General features: G+C 59.4%; 1 protein-coding gene across 1 annotated transcript; it reads right to left on the reverse strand.

Annotated features, from left to right (window-relative positions):
- Positions 1-21,957, reverse strand: CARMIL2 (capping protein regulator and myosin 1 linker 2). The gene is given in 40 exon segments (XM_063167956.1): positions 1-728; positions 814-924; positions 1,160-1,267; positions 1,451-1,753; positions 2,055-2,123; positions 2,302-2,338; positions 2,675-2,794; positions 3,062-3,467; positions 3,867-3,970; positions 5,508-5,986; positions 5,989-6,068; positions 6,373-6,530; positions 6,960-7,047; positions 7,532-7,707; positions 7,843-7,956; positions 8,910-9,038; positions 9,598-9,693; positions 9,763-9,856; positions 10,477-10,545; positions 11,230-11,402; positions 11,904-11,961; positions 12,239-12,335; positions 13,395-13,476; positions 13,617-13,686; positions 13,901-14,005; positions 14,161-14,237; positions 14,347-14,424; positions 14,793-14,902; positions 15,091-15,177; positions 15,338-15,432; positions 15,779-15,867; positions 15,944-16,019; positions 17,075-17,148; positions 17,712-17,782; positions 18,377-18,474; positions 18,872-18,993; positions 20,128-20,187; positions 20,459-20,509; positions 20,632-20,723; positions 21,892-21,957. Coding segments are annotated over 40 exon segments (4,722 nt in total). The 5' UTR covers positions 21,932-21,957; the 3' UTR covers positions 1-552.
- Between the last annotated feature and the right edge of the window lie 1,858 nt (positions 21,958-23,815).

Genomic DNA, 23,815 nt, shown 5'->3' on the forward strand with positions numbered 1-23,815 from the left:
ACAAGCATCTTGCTTTGTCGTAAACATCCGTGTGAGGAATGCGTTTGGTCCGGAGCAGAGGGCAACACAGGAGAAAGCCACTGGGGTGTCGGGATCACGCTGGTGCCGTCAGGGAGCTGCGGGGATGGAGCTGCGTGCTGGAAGGCTGGGTCGTGGTCCCGCTGATGGAAGCCTGCGTCTGGCAGGGGCTGGAGAGAGCAGTACCCCTCCTGGGGCAGGAGCTGGAGTGGTGAAAGTGCCTTGGGAACGCTTCCTAAAAATAGCTGGCTGCCTAAAATCACCGGGGCCCCGCTGCAGCCCACAGCGACAGAGGGCACTGGGGACTGCAACACCACTGGGTGCATCCTGCAGGCTCTGACAGTCCCTGGGCATCCTGGGCAGTGCTGGTGGCCCGGCTGTCCCTATGGCAGAAACTGGGCGATGCCATCGTTGGCACATCCACGCCAGCCTGGTGCCCGTCTGTCCTCTCTGCACCCCAGCTGCCAAGCACCCCGGCACGGCGCGCTTGCTTGCAGGGTTTTGTTGGGAGCAGCGTGGTGACATGCAGGGGCTTCACTGTCCCAGGGCCGGCTCCTCCTGGCCCGGCACTGGGCGTCTTTGGTCTACGGCAGCTGAGTCTTGTGCATTCCCAACAGTTTGTGCCAGGGCTTGTGGCTGCTCACCCTCAGGGCCTGTGCCAGCCTGCGGCTCCTCCAGCCCGGCACGGGGCCAGTCCTGCAGCGGGGCACCTACACAGGTCACAGGTGCTGGGGTGAGCATGGGGGGACCCTTGGTACCCCAATATCTGCTTTAGCAGGGAGGGGAACATCTCACCTTCAGCATCCGAGGTTGGTCCAGGCTCACCCTCCATCTCTGAGAGGGACTCGTGCTTGGTCCTGTGCCTGAGCACAGGCGAACGCCGCAGGCGCAGGGGAACGGTGCCCACTGGGGGAAACACAACCCAGGCCCATGTTAGGGTGGGGCACGGTGGCCTGGCACCTGCTGGAACTGATCCCAATGCTGAATTCCCCTTGGGAACTTCCCATTAGGGCAGTGCCATTGTCTATCGCCCCCAGCTGGGAGAGGCAGCACCAGCACACATGTGGAACACCACCACCACCCACCTCTGTTGGTGTTAGGTGCAAGGAGGGCTTGGGGTCCCACTTCACACCCAACTTACTTCCCAGCTCTGCCGGGCACTCGGGCTCCCTGAGCTGCTCCTCGTGGACAGACAGTGCTCGGCGGCTGGGTCCCCGTGGCGCTGCCAGCCGTGCCATCAGCCGGGTGTCTGTGTAAGCAAAGGGGAGGTGCCATTGGAGGACAGCCCACAGCACCTTACTTGCAGGCCCCATCAGCACCCAGCACCCACCCTGTGCTTGGCTTCCTGCTGCCCTCCATCCCAAGGGCTCCAAGAACAGGCCAGCAGTGGAAAGTGGAATGAAGCACCCATGGGCACCTCGTGCATCCCTACCTTCATTATTGGGCGGTGTGGGCAGGGTGGGCAGGGTGCCAGCACCCACCTCCCCACCATGGCTGACCCTCCGCGGCAGTGCCACCGGCACGTTCCTGCCCAGCCGTGGCAGGCTGCTGCTCCAGCCCTCCCGGCCCCCGGGCTCCGGCAGCCCGCTGGGCTCTGCCAGGGTGAGGGAGCGCCGGGGCTGGTCGGAGCTGGTGGCCGGAGGCTCAGCGGGCAGCTGCCTTCCCAGGGCTTTCCAGGCTGGCCGGGGCTCGGCGCTGGGCTCCGTCCTGGCGGCTGGGCTGCGGAAGGGTGCGTCTGTGGGGCAGGCAGGATGGAGCTGTGGGTGTCCAGAAGTGACAGCCCCAGAGATGGTTCTTGGTGCTAGGAACTAGCCTGCAGTCAGCCCAGGGAAGGGCAGTGGGCTGGTGGCCATCTGCCAACACCAGGGATGGGCACCCATGGGCGTAGGGCACCCTCCCGAGGGTGGAATTGTGCCCACGTGCTTGTGCCCACCAGTCCTTGTTGGCTCCAGTCCCCATGCTTGGTGCTAGGAGAGGGGATGAAGCCCAGTGCCCCAGGGGCTGGTGTGAGCCCCCAGCATGCAGTGGTGACCCACCTGTGGACACAGAGTGTGTGCGGGCCTTCAGGGATGGGGGTGAGTCCGCAGAGCTGTCGACGATGTCCCCTGCAAGCACAAGCCACCGGACAGCAGCAGTGAGCTGGGGTCTGCCCAGTGCCACCAGCACCCAACAAGGCAAAGATGTAGTGGGACCCACAGCTGGGAGCCCAAGGGGGCCTGCCCATGGCCACCCATGTGTGCCCAGCTGGGTGGGGGTCAGGGTGGGAAGGGAGCAGCCCCTCACCATCTGAGCCGGCTTTCTTGATCTCGCTGTCTTTGCTCTGCAAGGGGGAAAAAACTGGTAAGGATTGGGTATCAGGGAGGCAGTGCCCACAGAGACAATGGGGGCAGAGGGCAGAGTGCTGCTGCCAGGCTCTGATGTGGCTGCAGGGAATGGGTGCATGCCAGGAAAGGAGGGACAGACTGACAGACACCATGCAGTGCACAGGAATTCACCCCTTGCAGAGGGTTAGGTGACAGGGCAGAGGCTATGGGCAGTGGCAGCACAGAACTGGGTGCTGCCATTCCCAGTGGGGAGATGTCCCCACTCTATGGACCACCATCTCCTACCACCCTGGAGGGGCAGGGTTCATCCCAAAAATGGAACCAGTCCCCACCTGCTGCTTCTTGCTCTCAGCAGCCGGGCCCTTGGTGACGCCGATGCGATGGAGCATGACCTGCACACGCTGTTCGAAGGAGCTGGACAACTCCCCCTCGCTCTTCTCCAGGTGCCTCTTCTGCAGGAGAGACACAACCCTGCCAGGAGCATGGACCCACCACAGCACTTGTGGCACCCACACTCCTGCCTGCGGGGCACCCACATTCCCAACCCCAGCTATGCTGCCAGGAGATGGTGACATGGACACGACCCAGGGGGATATCCCCAGCCACCACTCCAGTGTCCCCACATCCCCTGGTAACCCCACCAGTGTCCGTGGATGGGAGCAGCACCCACCAGGGGAGCTGAACGGTGGCGGTGGCTTGGTGACTGTGACAGTGCTTACCTTGTCATGCCTGACCCCCAGCGCATCCTCGTCCTCCCCGGACAGCAAGATGAGTGACTGGGATTTGCCCTCCCGAGAGTACTTGGGCCGGATCCTCCGGGCAGAGTCAGGAGTCTGGCAGTGCTCAGGCTCTGCTTGGGGCTCGGCAGAGAGCCCCCCCTCCTCCGATTTACTCAGAGGCTTCCCTGACTCGCCTGCCTTGCTGGGGGCTCGTAAAATGTCACTGAGCATCGAGCGCCTGCTCCTAGGGGCAGTGGCACCACCCTCGGGCTCCTTCTCACACCTCGAGCCCCGGCTGGATTTGGGTTTCTTGAAGGCAAAAAAATTCCCAATTTTCTTCTTGAGGGTGCGGGAACCAGAGGGAGCCAGAGGGGCTGATCCTGGGCAGGTCTCCGGAGTCGTGGGGCTGGGGAGAGATGAAGCATTGGAAAAGGTGAGCTCCAGGCTGCCAAGAGGTAAGGGATCAGTTTTTTCACCCTGCCCACCCTAAGGGGATGGATCCAGACCCTGGACACTCCACTTGAGATGGCAGTGTCCTGGCAAGGGCACCCATTCCCAGCACTGTTCCCCTGGGTGCTGCCTCATTGCCTCCCCACTGTAGAACAGACTCCGTGGCCACATCTGGCACACCATGGCTGCCATCCCACTCCTCCTCCCCCAGCCCTGCCCTTGGTGATACCCCTGTGTGTGCAGCTTTCCCCAGCATCCCTTTTGCACTGGGCCCAGCAGCATTTGCAGGGAGGCTGCTGGAACCTGGGGATGGGTGTGCAGGGCAGGTGAGGGGCCCTGAGCACCCCCAGCTTACGGCAGTGTTTCTGTGATGAGCCTCTTGGCAAAGAAATCCTCCAGCCCCTCGTCCACGCGGGTGATGCTCCTGTCCTCGCTGTTCTCACAGGCCACGGGCTGCACCTGTGAGGGACAGCTGCTGTCAGCCCAGCACAGGACAAAGGTGCCCCTGGGCATGAAGGTGTGTCTGTCACCCGCCCCTGGGCATGGACAAGTGGGTGCCCCTGCAGGATAGGTGCTGGCATGCATTAAAGCCAAATCATGGTGCTATCAGCTGCATCCCAGCTCTAATCCTGCTCCCTCCCTTGAGCACTGGGAGCTCCAGGCAGCCCCAGGCTCCTTCCAACCCCTTGCCCAGCACAGTGGCTGAGGTATGGCACTCATACTGTGGGAGAAGCCTTTAGCTGGGATGCCTCCTCCATCTGAGCTCCAAGAAAGGGACCCCTCTGCTGCTGGCAGTGATGGAGCAGGTGACCTGCAAGGACCCACATCTGCATCCTTCAGATGTTCCTAGTCCAACCTTGGAGCGCCACCACAGCCTGCCTGAGAGCCACCTGCTCCATCCCCATAACAAAGTGGTCCATGCCATGGCCAAGCCACCCTCCATGGCACCTTCCTTTCCCTGGCATGTGCCACTGCATCAATGCCACGCTATCGATGAGAGGGAGGCGCTTCCCCATCGGTGGCATTTCAATCCATAATGACTTTTCATTACGGCTGGATTGATGCCGCTCAGGAGCCGTTCCAGCCATCTGAGATCTGCTCTCCCTGTCATATCACATCCATCAAAGCCTGTCCTTGCTCAAGTCTTGGCCCACCCCGGGTGCCAGGCATGCCTGTCCCACTGCTGGGTGGTGGTCCCCTGGCCCTGCCAGCCTCCAGAACCCACCCTGGGACACAGCTCTGCCTCCTCTCCAGCCCTGTGCCAGCCCTGATCCCACCATGATCCAAGGGCAAGCATCACCACAGCCCTGCAAGCCAGGGCTTTCCAGCAAGTGAAAGGATCCAGCTGCATCACGGTGGCACGGGGATGAGGTGATGCCAGCAGGATCCAGCCCTGGGGACAGTGATGGAGCTGTACTCGCCACTAACTGCACCCAAAAGTTACTTTTCCTTTGGGAAGGGGGGTGCAAAGTCAGGATCCTCATCCAGTCGCCTGTTGGATGGGGGGAGCACAGCCCACCTCATCACGGCTGGCAGAGCCCCACCAGCACCACCTGGAGCCGTGGTGGCCACCGGTGCTTCAGGGATGATGGATTTTGGATAAGGGGGAGCAAATGGAGCTCAGGAGGGAGGCAGCTGGAGCCATTGCCGAGCATATCGCCGGCCCTCTGCACCCAAACTCTGCAGGGTTTTCCATTCCTCTCCTGGCTCCCACCGCTCAGCATCTCCCAGTGGGGAGCAGGAAAGAGGATGGATGATTCCCCCCGCCCCCCCCCAGCCCCCCTGCCCATCCTTTCAGGTTCCCCCCCGAGGAGGAGGAGGCTCCGGCAGCAGCTGAAATGCAGAATAATAATAAACCCACCGCGTCTTTGCGCATCTTATTTTCCTGCCTTGCAACAAATACTGACCGCAATAATTCACCCAAACGAAAAAAAAAATTGGGAAAAACACCCCGAACGCAGCCCACCTCCCCTGCCAGCCGTGCCCCCAGCCTTACATTCGGCTTGCTGGGCGGCTGCCGGTGCCGGCGGTTGGGCCGGGGCCTGCCTTTGGTGCAATGCTCCAGCTTCTCGCCGGCGGTCGGCAGGTCCATAAGGAATCCGGTGGCGGTGGCAGGCTGCGTGGCGGGGAGCGAGCCGCTCGCAGGCTCAGCATCCTTTGTGGAGGCAGGGCGTGCCGGCGGCGCGGCGGGGCTGAGTGACGGCGGCGCCCGGTGAGCTCGGAGCCCGCTGGCGTCTCGACCCGCTGCCGACTCCAGCTCCGAGACACCTACGAGAGGCGAGAGAGTCCGTGTTGACACCCGCCGTCGCCAGGCCTCCCCATCATCATCATCATCACCATCACCATCATCATCAGGGACGCCGTCGCCCTCGCCCACGCGCGGAGGGGCAGCGAGCGGGGCAGCGGCTCCGCCGCGGGGCGGGAGCGGGAGCGCGGCCGTGCCCGCCGGGAGCGCGCGTGGCGGCTTTGCGGCGCGGCCGGGATGGATCCCGCCACCGCCGCCGCCGGAGGTTGGCTGCGTGCAGGGGAGGATGCTGCGGGGGAGTGTGCGGGGATGCTCCGGCAGGGGCCGAGCCCCGCAGCCAGCCCTGAGACCTGCAGCCGGCACAAACTCTGCCGGCAGCGAGCAGCAATCACAAACATACCCGGTTTGCTCTGCCGGCAGCTCCTCACCCCCCCAGGGACCCTCTGGAGGGGCGGCAGGGTGCTGCGGGGCTCAGGGATCCCCTGGGGACTCAGGGGTGCTGGGTGCTGGAGTCTGCATGAGCTCAGCCAAAGCAGAGTGACCCATCAGCTGCTCCTTGTCTGTGCCCCCCTGAGATTCACTCCCCTCCCAGGCTGGCGGGGACAGCACCAGCAGCAAGGGAAACCCGCGGGCATCACGCGGCGGCCCGGTCCCTACCTCCTCTGCAGCCAGGTCCGGAGGGTTCCTGCCCCTCGCCAGCGCCGCGGCATCGTCCTCAGCCGACTCCGGCAGCAGCACCAGGAGGTCGAGCCCCTGCTTGGAGAGGCTCTCTGCCTAAAACCATTAGGAAGCGCTTAAATTATCCCAGGGGCTGAAGCGTGCTGGGCTGCCCTGTGTGCTCTGCGCTGCTCTGCTCCCTACCCACGGCTGGGATTTGTGAGCGGATTTAGGCCTGATTAGCCGGTGTCCAGCTCGGCGCAGCTGCCCTGCTGCAGGAGTGGCCGGTGCCTGGCGTCACCCCAGCACACGGCAGCAGCGCTGGGACTTTGCTCAGGGTGTTAATATTGCTGTGACCACACTGGGAGAGGATTACCTGGCAGGAAAACCAGCCTGGGTGGGAATTGTCCTGCTTTCCAGACTGCAAATCCATGGTCATGGCATTGGTGTCCAGGTGCCTGGACAATACTGGGCTATCCAGACCCCCATCGTGCATCCCAGCCCCACATCCCCATCCCACAGGTGCTGGCAGCCCCCAGCACTCACCAGTTTGCACTGGGCGATGGTCAGGTCTCCCAGCACAGCATCCACGATGCAGTCGGCTACAGCGGCTGTGACGGACAGCTTGATCTCACTGGGAGCAGAAAGAGGGTGCTCAGGGCCAGCACCCACCACCCCTGCAAGCCATGGGGCCATCTCCCCAGGGAGGGCTTTGCTGAGGAGATGGATGCTTGGCTGGGGCACACCCAGGGGCTCCCAGGACATGCCCATGTGCTGCAGCTTGCTGGGTCTGGGCTGCCAGAGCAGGAATGGGAATAGGCACTGGCTGGGATGGAGAACGCCAAATGCATCCCATTGTTGATGGTCAGGGCCGGCCAAGGGGATGTGCCTACAAGAACATCATCACCCCACAGGTTTCTCCAGCACCTAGGGACTCATCCAAAGTGGATCCAAGCAGGAAGAAAAGCTACATGTGGGAAAACCCAGCAGCAGGACCCAGCACACCTCTACCACAATGTGGGGAGAGGAGAAGTTGCCAGAGAGCCCCCAGAATGCTCCTCTGGCCCGGGGGTCAGTGCCAGTGACTGAGTGAGAAGGAAGAACAGCACATCACCCACTTCAGCTTGCTGAAGACATCGGTGACCATCTGGTCCAGGACAGCGCTGAGGCTGAGCTGGTCCTGGAGGCAGATCCTCTCTGACATGGCCGTGACCAGCTGATCCCTGACCCCGCTCTTCTGCACCACGGCTGGGCACAGCCCGTGGGCCGTGTCCAGTGCCGCCTGCATGATTGCCTGTAGTTTGGGCAGGAAAGGAAGGATTCAGTTTCTGTTCTATCAGGATTCACATGGCTTTCAGTAGACACCATCCCCCTTATCCTTGGGCCAAGGCTGATGAACATCCCATCAGGGGCTGCCCATGGTGCCCACCTGGATTTCCCGGCTGCAGGTCTGTGATGCCTCCTCCGTGAGACACTCCAGCTTGTGCTGCAGCTTGCCATTCTGGTAGGGGGTGTTTCCAGCCTCATACAAGAGGGGCAGGATCTGACATGGAAAGAGAGATGGTGTGGGTCATCCTGTGTCACCTCATCTTCTCCTCCCATATTTCCATGCACAGCCTGCACCCATGGCTCTCCCATCAGCTGGGGGGACCCAGTGATCTTTTGGCTTTGCTGGGCCAGGTTTGAGCATCCTCATCCCTCAATTTCTCCCTGCTACCCACTGACTCTCCTTCCCCTCTTGCACTCCACTACACTGCTACCTGCATCAGGGAGACCCTTATCCAACCCTTTCACACCTTCCCAACATCAGTACTGTCTTAAATCCTGTCTCTGCCACATTAAGTAACCAAGGGGGTGCCAGAGAGGTGGGGAAAAGGGGAAAGGAGGTGGTTTGAAGAGAAGCAGAAGAGGAAAAGGTGCAGTGGGGGGAAAGGAGGTGGTTTGAAGAGAAGCAGAAGAGGAAAAGGTGCAGTGGGGAGAGAGAACAAAGACCAGCAGGATCAAACCAGGTCTGACAGAGCCAGGAGCAGCCAAACCAACACGACGGATTTTGTCATGGGCTGATGGAGCATTCTCATTGCTGGGGTGGGATAAAGGTGCCCCAGGGAGGGACTCCTCAGGGATTCAGGGAGGTTTCTCAGTAGTGTGGGCATCTGTGGGCTGCAGGGTGTTCTCAAAGCTGGAGCTCCCATCTCTCCCAAGGAGGGACGTGTGAGCATGGGATGCCAGAGGAAGGGGGGCTGTAGCCCTGTGGGGGGTGTGCACACAGCCGTGTGGCTCTGGGGCAAGGGGACTAAGAACATTTTGATCTTTGTTCTAGAAGGGAATTCAGAAATTCTCAGCTGTTCTTTAGCGCTTGCAAGTGCTTGGTGGTGTGTGTCTGTTGCATCGACGTTCTGGAATTCCCTGACTGCTGGTTAATGATGTCATTAATTAATCAATGCCCTGCTTCGATCCCAAACGGAGCTGTGGGGGTTTCCCACACTGTGCACTCACACTGACACAGAGGTTGGCATTCCTGATGGCCTCCTCAGCACAGAGGATGTCCGTCTCCACCTCCTTGCCCATGTAGGTGCTCAGGATGTCAACGTGCTTCTGCACACTCAGGCAGATCTCATTCACCATCTGGAGCACAGGGAGGCTGTGTCATGTGCCAGCACTGGGGCAGCACTGCCAGTTCCCCTCCTTGCTGTGACTTTGCCAGAGAGGAGTGTGCTCAGAGGGGGCACAGGCAGGTTACAGCCTCCAAGAGCATCCCTGCCTAATAACCAGGGATGCACACAGCAGGGATGTGCTGGCAAGAGTGCCCAGGAGGCAGGAACACACTGAACAGGTTGGTGTAGCTGCAAGTTATCTCAGCAGTGCATATGCATGAAAAGCTTGGATGCAACCAGCAGGATTCCAGGAGATCTGCTTTCCATCCGCCCCCACCCTCACCACAGAACCATGGCATGGTTTGGGTTGGAAGAGATCTTAAAGGTCCTCCTATTCCAGCTCCACTGCCATGGTCAGGGACACCTTCCACCAGACCAGGTTGCAACCTGCTCCATCCCTGAATCTGTTCTGCCTTCCACTCAGGCAAGGTTAACAGGGTGTTTTGCTGCTAGCAAGAGCTCCCATGAGCAAGCCAGGGTGGTTTGGGGCAGGGGAGGAGCAGCCCCTTGGACTCGTTTGTCCCTCAGACCTGCTCAGAAGAGGTGGTGAGGATGCCCTGCTGCAGCCGGAAGGTCTGAGCCGGCAGCGTTTGCCGCAGCTGGTTCCTCGTCAGGCAGGACTGGAGCTGCAAAGGCAGAGGCCGTGAGCAGTGATGGTGGCACCTGGCCCTGGGCTCCACAGCCCATTTCCCCACCTTGTGCACGGCCTCCTCCGTCCTCTCGGGGTGGCTGCGGTACGCCTGCGCCACGTCGCTCATCGGCAGCGGCATCGACTTGAGCGTGAAATTCCTGCGGGGCACAGGGGGTCAGCAGTGCTGCACCCAGGGCTCAGCCCCCTGCTCGAGTCCCCATGGATGTGACACAGGCTCAGAGCCCACCCAACAGCAGCCTGGACGTTGTGCTGAGGTCCAGCTCTGGAGATCAGATGGCCAAACTCTGGCCCTCGGCAGACCCCGATGGGGTGGCAGTGACCACGTGCCCAGGCTCTCCATGCACCCCTCTTTCTTCAGACCTGTGGAGATCTGCACAGCCAAACACCAGACAGGTGGTGGGTGTGCTCAGCAGGGGAACAAGCTCTACCCATCTGTCACGGGCAGGGAGGAGAGGAGCATCACATCACATCAGCACCACCAGCAGATCACCCCGTGCTCACGTGGAGATCCTGGGGTGACATGAGGCTGTGCTGGGTGGGATGCAGAGCCCAGGGGAGCCCTGAGGTTGGTAATGGGGCTGTCATCACCAAATGGGTGCCAGGTTGCTTTTCTGGCTGCAAGGCCCAGAGCTGTGGACCAGCCCCCTTGGGACATGTATGAAACTGTGTGACACCCTGGGGACAGGGACATGCTGGTGACAGAGGCTCTTTTGCATGGCAGTAACAAGCCAGGAGGACCAAGAGGCTCCTTCCTTACCTCTCCAAAGCTTGAGCCACCTCGAGGAGCCCATGGGCTGTTGTGTTGTTCCTGTCCCAAACCACAGTCCTGCAAAAAGAAGGACCTGGATGAGCCCTGCCCACACTCACACCATCCTGAGGCAGGTGCTAGCAAGAGTCAGCTCAAGGCTGACCCCAGGCATCAGAGAGCCTTAAAATGGGGTTAAAAATTACAATTTTCAGTATCCAAAACATAAACTTGGACTTTGCAAGGAGATATAGTTAGGTGGGTGCCTGGAGGGAGTGAAGGGTTGGGAAGACACATTCAGGGACCATCCTGTGGGCGGGGACAGACATGTCCAGAAGAACAGCCCTGGCTGAACACCATTCCCTGTCCCCTGCAGATACCCCTGCTTTGGCTTTGTGTACACAATGTGGTCAAAAATGGTGTTTTAGGAAGTGATGGCAGAGGATGAGGTGAGGGCAGTGATCACAAAGGTCTGTTTGCAGCATGCTGGGCTGGGCAGGAGCCTGGAAAAGAGGTGGCAAGCACCAGGGCAGGGATGGAGCTGCTCTCTTGCCCTTCACATGTCCCCTGCCAGCACTGCCAGATGACTGCCATGGGTGCAAAATGCAGTCACAGCACCCAGCCTTGTACCAGGAGTGGTCCAGGACCGCATCCATGGCCACCAGGAGCTGTGACAAAACTCCTCTGATGGCATCAGCATCACAACCATCACATCAGGGCCACCCACGCAGGGTCACCCACGGGGTGTCACAGAGCTGCTGCTACCTGAGCTTGGTGTTGATCTGCAGGGCCTTGGCGAGCATCTTGGCCCCCGTGTCCCCCATGGCGTTGCCACTGATGTCCAGGGACACGAGGCTGGTGTTGCTGCCCAGGGCACTCAGCAGCACGTTGGTTCCCAGCTTGAGGCGTGATTCAGCCACAGACAGCGACTGCAGAGGCTGGAAAAGGGACAAGGAGGGGGACCAGGACATGTCAAGGTGCATGTCACCCTTCAGACACAGCTCCACCCCTGTGCAGCAGCCTCTGGGCTGGTGCTGGTTTGGAGTGATACTGAACCCTGAGGAACAGAGGGGCAGGGACTCCTTAGACAGGCTGGGTTTAGCTCAGATGCCAGCAGGCAGTGAGGAGAAAAGAGAGGTTTTTGGGAAAGCTGTGCTGAACGCAGGTTACAATAAATCTCCATGACTTTAGCCAGATACAGGCTTCCATTTTCCCACATTTCCCACTTCTCTGTCTGAGCTTCTGCTTCAGACTGAGGAAAAATAAAAGCAGAAGGACTTGAATGGCAGTGGGAGAGAGGGAGGACTGCTCCAGCCTGTGCAGGAGGGACCTGGATGGCAGATCCATGTTCTCCTTCATGGAGACTGCACAGTGGTGCCTGAGGGTGACCAGGAGCAGGGATGGGATGGTTCTGGTGGCCGAGGGCAAGCTGGACTTACACAATCCTCCTCCTGGGTGAGCTGGACAATGCGGTGCAGGACATCCAACAGACCTTCCCTGCAGGAGAGGTGTGTGAGGGGGTTACTGTGCATGCCCTGGGGCCACAGAGGCAGCTGGCAGAGCTCTGTCCTCCCTCCACTCCTGCCCGGGCTGTGACCCATCCCTGGCACTAGGTGCTGGCAGTGGTGCAGTAATAGGGGGGTCATCACTGTGACCCTCCTGCATGGGCAGGCAATTCCTACCAGCCCATGGGCTTTTGATGGGGAGGGAGAGTCAAGGTGGATGCACCATTCCAGGGTGGCTCCAAGCCTGGGTGCTGCTGCTTGGCACTCACTTGGATTTGATGTTGAAGTTTTTCCCCAGAGAGACGTGCCTGATGGATTTGCTCCTGCCAATGGAGAGCACCAGGGTCACCATGTCGGGGTCAAAGCCTGCAGGACAGGGAGACACCCCAGGATGATCCAACAAACCCATGGAGGTGGCACCAAGGTGGTCCCTCTCAGGGGACCTGCAGAGCCACCAAACTGCCATAGTGGGATGCTGGAGATGCCCAGGGAGGCTCGGGAGCATCTTCCTCCCTTCCTGGCTTCCCCAAGGAGACCGAAGACCTGTGCAGAGCTGGGCTCCCTGAGAAACAACCTCCAGGGAGGAGCAGCCACTGTGGGCACTCCTGATATGGGGGTGCCAAGGCTGTGCTGAGCCACGGGGGCACTGAGGGAGCTGGAGCTGGCCCTTGCTCTCTGCCGTCCCTCAGGGTGTGCCCCCCATCACCCACCCACCACCCTGGACACCACGGGGGGGTTCAGCTTCCAGGCAGCTGCCTGCACTCCCATCCTCCTGGCTGCACCATCCCCAGGGAAATCCAGCGGGGATACGGGCAGGGATCTGCTCACCCAGCAGCTCAACCAGCCGAGAGCACAAGGCACCAACACCCACCTATGGACTGTCCCTCCTGCACAGAGGTGCTCTACTGGGAAAGCCAAAAATAGAAGTATATTTTGGCAAAGATTGACTGAAAATTTTGGGTGAGAGCACAAGCTTCTGGAGCATTGGTGTCCTGAAGGACTCCAAACCACATCAGCTTTCCCAGAGCCATTTGGCTACTGAGGAATTGCATGGTCTGCTGTGAGACCTTAGCAAGGCTGTTTGAAAGTTTAGGTGAAATTAACAGCTGGCAGAGGTGATGTTTGTGATGATTAGGATCACTTGCCCATGGCTTTGGAGGCCACAGAAGGACAAGGCTGGAAGCAGAAAAGTGGGAAGAGTTTCTGCCCAGTATCTTTCAGTGCTTCCAACCCTGAACCAGCCACATGAGACCACCTCAGATTCAGTGGACTGAAGAGGACCGTATCAAGAAAGATGGAAAATAAGAAATTCTGGCAAGTCTTGAGGTAGGAGGGCATAAAGAAATCACCTCACTCGCTGTGCTGGGACATGACAGTCCAGGAGATGCAGGAGATCTTTTCCCAGGCTGGGGAAAAGCAACCTACCATTGTCAGACAGGTCCAGGTGACTGATGGAGCTGGCGTCAGGGATGAGGTCCTGGATGACTTGGGCCCCTGCTGATCTCAGCTTGGAAGAAACAGCAAGACATCAGTACAAGGGAGGCAGTGAGCCCTGCAAACCAGATCCTCCTGTTGGGGAGGTCAGACAGGGCACAGACCCTCCTACACTGGCCAGAGGGGTGCTGCCCATGGCTGCTGGGCCCTCACCTCACAGCTGCTGAGATCCAGCTGCAGGTCACTGATGTGGCTGTTGTCTGCCAGCCCTTGCAGCAACGCCCTGGAAAAGTGAGCAAAGCCCCATCAGTGCAAGAAATGGGGGCAGCAGCACCTGCCATGGGCACCCCAGCAGTGCAGGCAGTGGGACTGGGATGCTGGAGAAGTGCATCCTTCCCACAGCTCTGCCTCCCACAGTCCCTTCCCTCCATCCTCCCACCAGCCCTGACCAAGGTCTCCCCAGGCCGTGCTCACCCCAAATCCATTCCCCATCGCACCTTACAGCATCAGCTGGCAGCTTGGTACCTGCCAGGGAGACGTGTCTGAGGGAGCAGGCCTGGCTGAAAAACTCCTTCATGGCGGGGGAGATGGTTTTCACCCTCCTGAAAGGGATGGACACATCATGGCAACAACTGCAACTCAGCACCAGCCACCCCTCCGAGTACCACACCCCTGGGTGCCCCAAACATGGGTACCACACCCCACTGGGTATCCCACCCCTGGGTACCACACCCTCCTGATGCCATCCCCAGCTTACTTGTGGGAGAACACATTTTTGGAGAGATCCAGGTGGACGAGGCTGCTGTGGGATCCGTGGAGCAGGGCCCCAAAGAGCTGCCAGGGTGGGATGGGAGCCGTGTGGAGGAGGAGCCAGGGGCACTGCAGCCCCTCACACAGCCCAGGGATGGAGGGGCTGAGGGCAGGAGCCCTGCATGGTACTCACAGCATCCAAAGGGCAGTCTGTGCCAGCCAGGCTGAGGTGGGACAGCGAGTGGCAGTGCTGGAGGAGGCTCTGCAGGCTCTGAGAGCACAGGGGGCTCAGCAGCTTTGCCCCTGGTTCCCACCCCACACCCTCAGCCCTGGAATCCCAGTTCCAGCCTGACTCCCCCCTCCTGCTGAGCACAGGGGTGAATCCTGCACACGGGAGCCCACTCTCTCATGGACACTGCCATGTACCACACAGCCCCCTGCTGCAGATGGCATCTGCCACACTGCCACAAGGAGATGCAGGGCGATGTCCCCAGGGCGTCCCCAGCTGCTCCCAGCCATGACCTCCCCATCCCTGGGGTGCACAGGGCAGGGCACAGAGCAGAGCAGACCAAAGCCACCCCACCCAGACTGGGGACAGTCAGAGTGTGCCACCCCACCCCTGACAGCATGGGTACTCACGCTGATGTCATCCCCAGCCAGCGTGCCGGGGTTCCCAGAGAGGTCCAGGTGCCGGAGGGAGAACCCAGTGGCTTTGTTATCTGTGAGGGCCTTGCACAACGTGCTCATCCCTGCTCAGAGAGAGGGAGAGGCATGGCTACAGGCTCCCTGCACTGGGGAGAGCCAGGGAGCAGAGCAAGGCAACTTCCCCCAGCTGGGGCAGCAGGACATTGCACCCATGAAGGTTCCCTTTCCAGGGTGTGCCTGCAGCCCCTCCATCTCTCCTTCTGTGGAGGGGGCAAGGGCACCTGGGCCCTACCTTTGGCTGTGAGCATTGTCCTGGCCAAGCTGAGGCTCTGCAGACCCTTGGGACTCCTCTCCACGTGCCGGCTGAAGGCAGAGACCCCTGATGGGAGCAGGGAGCTCTGAATGGCTGTGCCAGCACAGCTGGGTGTTCATGCCACCCTGAGCTGCAGCCTCCAGGGCAGGAGGCAGCTGCTGGTGGGAGCTGGAGCTGAACATCAGTTTTTGTGGGTGTAAACTCATCCCAGCCCAAATTTGAGTACCTCTGTCTTCCAGCTGGTTGCCAGAGAGGTTGATGGTGTGCAGGACAGAGTTGGGGTGGCTGCTGAGGGCCTGGGCCATCCTCTGCACAAAGTCACTGTGGGGAGAAGGGTCACCCATCTGAACAATGCCTGGATAACTCCAGGAGAGACAGCCACCAGTCCTGTAGTCTTACAGGGACATGCCAGCAGCTCCTGCCTGTGGGGCAGACCTGGCTCATCTGAGCAGCCAGAAGGAAGCAGAGCACCTGCAGGGGTGGGTGGTATTCACTGCCAGGCTATGGCAGTCTCTGCTCCCAGTGGGCTTCCCAGTGTGGAGGGGATGGAGCCACCAGCCCCTGGCACAAGGGTCCATGGATGGACCTCCCTGCTCCACGGACTAAGGGAAGAACCACCAGGCTGCCAAGATCCTGCTCATCATTGCCTTGCAACACCTTCACCTACCCCTTCAAGCCACTGTTCTCCAGCACCAGCTCCTCCAGGGTCACTGACTTGCTGAGCATGTAGAGCAGCTGCTCTGAGATCTCCTGATTCTGGCAGGGAAGAAGAAAGCCTTTCTGGGAGCCTGGCCACCCCTGGTGCACCCAGAGCCACAGCAGCAGCACTCACCAGCCTGAAATCCTTGCAGGAGAGCTTGGTGAACCACAGGTTGAAGGACAAGGCAGCAACACTCAGCGCCACATCCCTGCAGGGTGACAGGGAGGAGGGGGTCAAGGGCCAGGCTGAGCCAAGGCTAATCCCAAATGGGTGACAAAAAACACCCAACTGGGGCTTGTCCCGAGACATCCAGCCCAGGGTGCCCCAAGACGCCCAGGATGCCGGAACACACCCATCCCATCCAAACCCAAGGTGCTCCAGCTGACCCAGCCCCGGGATGCTCCAAGACACCCAACCTCAGTGTGACCAACACAATGTTGAACAGAACAAGATTGGGGACTGTGGGTTTAAAGATCATCTTCCCCAGATTATTCCCTTAGGGAAAATCAAATTAATCAAAGTATTTGCATGCTTCTATCTAAACCTCGGGGTTTTAAATACTTTTTAACTCTGAGCGCTCATGTGAGCAACACCACGGGTTTTGGTTGAATGGAAACAAGTTTCTTTTTTACTTCCTCATCCAAAGAAATCTCTATAACGGTCTCCTTTTCCACCAGCTGAACACAGATCCTCTGTTCCCCAAAACACTCAGCCCAGAACTTTGACTTGCTGTGGCCCAGCCTGGCAGCTGCCCCCCCTGAGACTGAGCCCTTGCTCTGCCTTTTTTGGGGTGGCTGATCCCCACAGGGAGAGCTCCAGGCACAGCTGGAGCTCACAGCCCCTCTATCAGGTTATAATCAGGTGATAACAGGGTTATAACAGATATCTGGGGGGGCTGGTGGGGAGCAGGGCAAGTTTCAGGGTGGCAAGCTGCACCAGCTGCTTTGCATAGGGAAACACCTGACAGCTACGAGCTGCAAGAAGCCACTGTGGCATTGGGTTTTCAGCCCTATAAACAGCTCCCAGGCTGATCTAAGAGTTAAAAATGAAAGAGAGGCTGCCTGGTCTCTCAGCTGCTGCCCCATGGGACGGGCTCAGGGTGTTTGGTGAGGGGGAGAGTCAGGCTGCAGATGTGGCATCCCTGGAGCGTGTAACCCATAAAAGCCTCTCACATGGGCAGGAGAGCGTGCTGGGCCCCCCAGCAGGGACAGGGAGAGTGAGGATGGTGCTGGGGGCCTGCAGGCAGCAGGGCTGGGGGCTCACCGGCTCTCCAGGTGGCTGAAGTCCAGCAGGTTGAACTCCCGGCAGTCCTGGCTGTGGTAAATGTTGTCCACGTCCTTCCCAGAAGGATGCACACTGGGTCAGGCTCAGCACTGGCTCCTGGGGAGGGCTCAGGTCCCTGGTGCTGCTGCTGGAGGGAGCTGAGCCCTTGGGGAGCCCCTTGCCTAACCCCAAAGCCTAAAACATTCCCTGATGGCTGGCAGGGGACATGTCCCAGCTTGGTGGGACAGATTGGACAATTTCTGCAGGGAATGGTCAGAAGGCAGCACAGCCCAGGCTGGTGGGTGAGAGGGTGTGGGGAGGGGTGAGCTGGGATCAGTGTCCAGGGGAAAGGGGGACAGGGAGTCCTGCTATGGCTGGGTCCCAGCAGGATTCTCCTCTCCTGGGACACCCAGCAAGGTCCTGAACTTCCAGGGCCTCTCCTTGGGTCACAGTCTGGGAAAGAACCTGTTCCAAGGCAGCTGCTCCCACCTGCACTTTGATTCCAGCCCAGCCAGGAGCAGGGGGCACTCAGAGCTGCAGCTCCCAGCCCCAGCAGCTCCATGAGGCAGCCACAAGCATCCTGTCCCCAGGGGACACCCTGCTGCCACTGCTGCATCCTCGGGAGGGACCGGCTTACCCACTGGATCTCCTCGCGGAAGGCAAAGCCGTTGTAGTCACACAGAGCAGCGTAGGTCTCTGAAAACCCCCCTGCAAGGAGAAGGCACTCTGGGGGCAGAGCTTCCCAAGGGAACGTGGGGGAGAACTTTGTGGGGAGTGGGAAACAGGAGAGGGATGACAGGGACTCAGAAGTGATGCTGAGGGCTCCCCCTTCCCTGCCCAAAGGGGAGAGGGATCCACTGTCAGCCCCAGTGGGGGCTGTGGCTTGCTTTGCTTGCTCCACGTGGATGCCAGGCAAGGCACATTGCCCTGGGGATAATGCAGGGATCCTGCTCCAGAGCAGGCCACAGGAAAAGCTCCTGGCTCTGCACTGGTGCCATGTGAGGTGGGTAGAAGCATGCACAGCTACAGGTCCTTGCAGGTAGATGCTGAGCAGTATTGCCTGCTGTCCTGCTTCCTCCTGGGGAGCTGCATCCCCTCAAACCTGCTCCTGCCCCATGGGATGGGATGGGGTGGGCAGCAGACCCCAGCAGCAGGGCTCCATCTGACCAAAGCCATCACAGGTGCCCTGCCAGAGGTGAGGGCTGTCAGCAGAGCTGCTGTTGGTGGGTGCAGGGCTGGAATGGTCCTCAGAATGCTCCAACCCTCCTGGTCCTGCCTGAGGGAGGTTCTGGTAGGGCTTACCACATGGCCCAGGGTTGCTCTGCAGCACTTCCTCCAGTGAGTCTGTGATCTGCTGGATCCTCTCATACAGGCTGGGGGGGCAGTTCTTGAGCAGTGTCCTGCAGAGGGAGCAGAGGGGTGTCAGGGTGGGCCAGGAGAAGAGCATCCCTACCACTCTGTGCTTAGCTACAACCCTGTGTGTAGGGTGGCCAGAAATATTGAATCAGGGAACAGGGTCTCGCCTCCATCCATGTGTTTTTCTTCTGCTAAAAGCACTGTTGCAGACCCATCCTATATCTGGGATTTTCTAGCTGCAGGTGTCCTGGTTCATGGCAGGTGGGTTGGAACTAGATGATCTTAAAGGTCTCTTCCAACCTAGAATTTCTGTGATTCTGCGATCTTTATGGTTCCTTCCAAACCCAAACCATTCCAGGATTCTGCAGTCTGGGGCTTTTCTGGGCAAAGGGGTTGCTCTGGTTCCTACACAAACACCCCTCAGGAGCAGAAGACCCTTACCCAAGGGATGAGTCTGGAAAGACCTTCTTAAGTGACACGGTGACATGGATAACAACTTGCTCCAAATCATCCAAGGACATGAACCGGAAGGCAAAAGACGCTGCATCTGTTTCTATGACAACCTGCAGGGTCCAAAGGATGAGAGATTCCTGAGCGAGCTGGCAGCACACAGCGTCCCCAAGCCCCCAGACACAACGGTGACAGCCATCAGCTCCTCACTGCCAACCCAGCCACAAGCACAGAGAATGCTGTGAGCACCAGGAATTCAGGATAAAATACATTAGTGCGCCAGAATAAGGTATAAACCTCCTGAAAATTCAGCTTCAGCTGATGCAGAGGCAGCCCGATGCAGTGAGGTCTCTGCCTGCAGCAGCCGCAGCTGGAGCATGGAGGTTTCCTCCCTGAATTTATTTAATTGAGGTTTAGGGCTTTTTCAGCTTATGGTTCCTACCAGGAAAAAAAAAATCCCATGGCAACATGCTCCCTGATTTAATTACACGCTGATTGAGGCGTGGGAGCAGGATGACAATTATCTGCTGGCATCGTGCAGGACGGAGCTTCCGCCAGTGCCCGGGGCTGTGGAGGCAGGAGAGCGTGGGACCGCCTGCACTTCAACAATCCCTGGGCTTTCCATGGCCCAGTCAGATATCTCAGCCCCCTCCACCCTGAGGAACCAACCCCTGCACCCCTCTGTCTGTGCCCAGCTCCTGCAGCTCTCGCCTGCTGAGCAGCAGAAATCCTGTGTGGAGGCTGAGGCCATGGTTGCTGATGATGCCTCACCAAGAAAAAGCCAGACAGGATGTTAGAAAGGAGCAGACAGGAGGTTAACCAGGACCACAGCCCTGTTTTGGCCAATACATCCTAGCCTTGATATCCTCTCTTCCATGGTTTCCACTGCCACATCTGCCCTGTGTGCCCGCCCCTCTCTAAGAGGATTAACGGGGTTTAAAACACCCTCCTGCTAAATTTGTCTTCACCTTGGTAAGCCTGCAGCCATTTGTCACCTTGTCCCTGCTGAGCAGGAGGTGCCATGGCCAGGCACTGCCCGTGGATGGCAGAGGGGAAGGAGTGCAGGCACCCACCCTGCACCCCAGCTCCAGGGCATCACCCTGATGAGACCAACACTGGTGACCCTCAATGGGGGACCAGAACACGCCCAGATCATGTGGGGGGCTCTGGATCAGGGTTTGCCACGGGGAGTGGGCAGAGAGGAGGGTAATATCCAGGCTAGGTTTGTCCCAGTTTGTCCCACTCACCACACTGGGCTCTTGGACTGCCATCTCCCTCACCTCCAGGAAGCTGAAGCTGCTGTGAACCTGTGGGTGAGAGAAACAGGATCAACCCCAGTGCTGCTGGAGAAAGGAAACCCAAGGGTTCCCCCCAATTCCCAATTTTCCCATGCCTCAAGCAGTGCTTGGCCTTAGCCCCAGCCTTCACCAGCTCCCAAACAAGCCCCCCTCCCCTTCCCCCTATATCTCTCCTCATCCTGCTCTTGACCCAGTGGCCCAGGTGGCTCAGGGGTCACTCCCTCCAGCGCCCCAGGCCCCCCCAGGCCCCCCAGGGCTGTACCAGGGTCCCCACACTTACCCTCACTGGCAGCATCACAGGCAGCACGTAGGCTCGCCAGGGTGTCAGGACCTAGGCAAGGTGTGACAAGGGACCATGGTGACATGGAAGCCACCCCTGTACCTCAATGCAACCATAAAACACCTTCCTGGGGAAACCAGGAAAGCAGGAACCAGGCCAGACTCTGCACATACCAAGATAAAGTCGTCATACTTGGATTTCACCTGCAGCTGGATGCTCAGCACCAGGAGCACCTTCTTTGTCCCCAGGAAGGTAGTGATGCCCTCTGAAAAGACCAATGTCCATGTGAAATTAGGTGGCTGAAGTCACCTTGCTCCTCTCCCATGTTGCTTTTGAGGATACTGTTCCTACCTGAATCATCTCCTCTCCCTCCACACCTCACAGTTACACCCTGGCTGCCCTCAGACAAGCCTCACACACCACCTGTGGGTCTCTTCTGCTGCTTGGGTGATGCATCCACCTCCCCATCTGCCTCAGCCTCAACCAAGCACAGGGTTTGGGGCTGTTGGTTTACACTGCCTGTGCTGCCTCACCCATTGGGAGCTGGCACTGAGCGATAAGAGGGTCCTGATTCCTCTTCCCTCCTTTCCAGATTTACCACCAGGGAGCAAGCTGGTCACCCAAGTCCTTCCTCTCCACAGTGCAGCCAGGGTGGTCACACGTGCCAGCCTCCCCAAGGTCACAGCTGGTCACTGCCACCATCAGTGGGCCAGTGTGAGCATGGCTCCTGCCCTGAGCACCCCCTCTGTGCCCTCCTGATTCCATGGGAAGAACAGGACCAAAGGCACCGCTGTCCATCGCCGTGCAGAGCACACCAGGCTGTCACAGTGACACCAGTCCCCATGGGTCCATGGTTTGAGCCACTCCTCCCCAGGGACCCACCCCAGAGCCAGGCCTGAGGCTGTGGGGACACGGTGACCCAGCTCCTCCCCACCAGAGCCAGCCTCGGTGGGGCTGATGAGGCTGAAGGAGCCCGAGACCTCTGTGGCCTTTTGCTGTTCCAATCAGCCAAGGGAAGGCTGTGAGCAGCGGTGTTCACACCCCCCATGCTGAGCTGCAGGCTGTGCCTTCCTGGGGAGCTCCTGGGGACCCCCAGCTGGCCAGAGGAGTACGAGCCCAAGCCCATGGGGCTGAGCAGCACCAAGCTGCACCCACAAATCCGGCAGCTTGAGCTGTGCAGAATCCCATCCTTGAGCAGCCAGGTTCCCTGGGGATGCTCTTGGTCCAGGGTCCATCCTCAGACAAATGAGTTTTGCAGACCAGAGGAACCCCCAGACACTGCATGGGCCCCCCTCAACCTCAGCTGTTGCCGCTGAGGGACCCAAAAGTGACTCTGCCAAGCCCATCGAGGCAAACGGGGGCCAGGCAGGCCCGGCAGGGGCAGCCCCATGTGGCAGCGGTGCCCGGCAGCGGCGGCGGCGGGTGATGCTTACCTTGCAGCTCGGCGGGGATCCCTCCGGGGGACGCAGCCATGCCTGGCACCTGGGGACACCTGCCCGGGCTGCGGGGTCAGGGCAGCATCCTCGGCGCCGCGGGAAAGGCGCCCTGCCGGGAGGAAGCGCTGAGGTTACCGACCGGCAGCGCCGCCGCCTCGGTGCCTCCTCCCCCTCCCGGTGCCTCTTCCTGCCCCGTCAGGCGAGATTTACCGCCTGAGCAGGAGAAGCGAAATGAAAGCGACGGTGCCCACGGCCCACCGGCCCCGCCGGGAGGAGAGGGCGGCACTACCCAGCTTCCACCCTTCTCCTGCCGTGTGGAGGACATCCCTCCATGAACGGAGCAGGAGCATCTCCCCACAGCCCCAGCTTCCAGGGGGAAGGATCCGTGACCTCTCCCTATCACGTGAGGTGCTTCGTGGGGACGTATTCCTGCCTGGACATGGCCGGTGTGTGGGGTAAGGGCAAGTCAACCCTTCCCAGCACTGGGCAGCCAGCCCAGCTCCATCACCTTGCAATGGGAGCTAATGGAGATGGGTGAAGGTGCCCAGTGCAGGCTGCTCCCTGGAGGATGGATGGTGGTCCCCATTCCAGAACAGGAATGTTCCAGGCCTTCTGTCAAAGTGACAAAACTGCTGTCCCAAAGCAAAGGTGAGAAGCTTCAGGTGACCTCCTTGGAGCACATCAACCTGAGGACTGAGCATATCAACCACTCCACTCATCCAGGAAGGTTTTGGACCAGGAAGTGCTCCTGTGTCCCATGACATGCTGCAGAGCTTCCCTGGACTCAGGATTTCCCACTGTTGGCTCAACATGGCCCCATTAGAAACTCAGGAAAGGTGCTGGAGGGAGAGGCAGAGCTGCTCTGAGCCAGCAGCCTGCGTCCCTGTGACCAGCACCCACCAGGATGGATGGTGACAGCTGCCTTCTTCCCCTAAACTGCCCCTTTCTGACAAACTTCCAAGCTCCAGGCTGAAATCTGCCAACCAGGAGGTCACTGAGCTTTCCCAGAGGTCGAATCACTTGGGAGAAGGTGGTCCCTGGAAGGGATGGGTGAGTTTGCCCTCCTGCTACATCCACTCGGGGCCACAGTGCTTCTGAAACCACTTTCTGTGTGAGGGTGAAGGCAGGCAGCACCTCCTTGAGCCTCCTGAGCTACATCAGCAGAGGGATGAGCAGCAGCAGGATAAGGGGCACAGTGCAGTCAGCAGTCCTAGCTGGATCCATGTTTTTTCCAGGATAGAGAGGTCCAGGCTATTGGTATCTGAATTTCTAAAAGGGCACCATCTCCCAGCTTTGTCATGCAAAGATATTCAGGGCACAGAGGGAGCAGCTGTCCCCTTTCACGCATCAGAATGGCTTCTATAGAAGACTAGCAGCACAGAGGAGATATCCAGGCAAGCTGCATCCAAAGCCCATTCCCCAAAATACTGGTTCCCACATGCTGGAACATTCTGAGCAGCAGCACAGCAGGACATGTACTCCAGGAGTGGGGCAGACATCCATGAGCACAGGTGTTCCTGCCTCTGTGCAAGCCCAGGCACACCAGGATGTCCAGAACAGCAAACCTCCTCTGGTCCAGCAGAGAACAGCAGCCCAAGCACCAGGGATGGCAGCCAGGCCAAGCCACTGGCAGAGGCAGCAATGCTCCTTGGATCCATCCCAGCCCTGGCTTTCCACTCAGAGCCCAAAGCCCAGCTTTTCCAGCACTGATAACTGCTCTTGGGTTGAGCAGAATTGTTCTGTCCACATTCAGGCTTTGGATGCTGCCCTGGATGCGTGTCCTTGGCAGCAGGCTGGGATATTGATCTGCATCTCTCCAGAACAGCTCCTCTGAGGGCGAACCAGAAGCCTGCAAGAGGCACAAGCAGAGATCCCTGCCCAAGGCAGGAGCCTCAGCTCAAATCAAATAAAACCCAGTCTG

This window comes from Melospiza melodia, chromosome 13 (genome assembly GCF_035770615.1).
Source record: "Melospiza melodia melodia isolate bMelMel2 chromosome 13, bMelMel2.pri, whole genome shotgun sequence".
NCBI lineage: Eukaryota > Metazoa > Chordata > Aves > Passeriformes > Passerellidae > Melospiza > Melospiza melodia.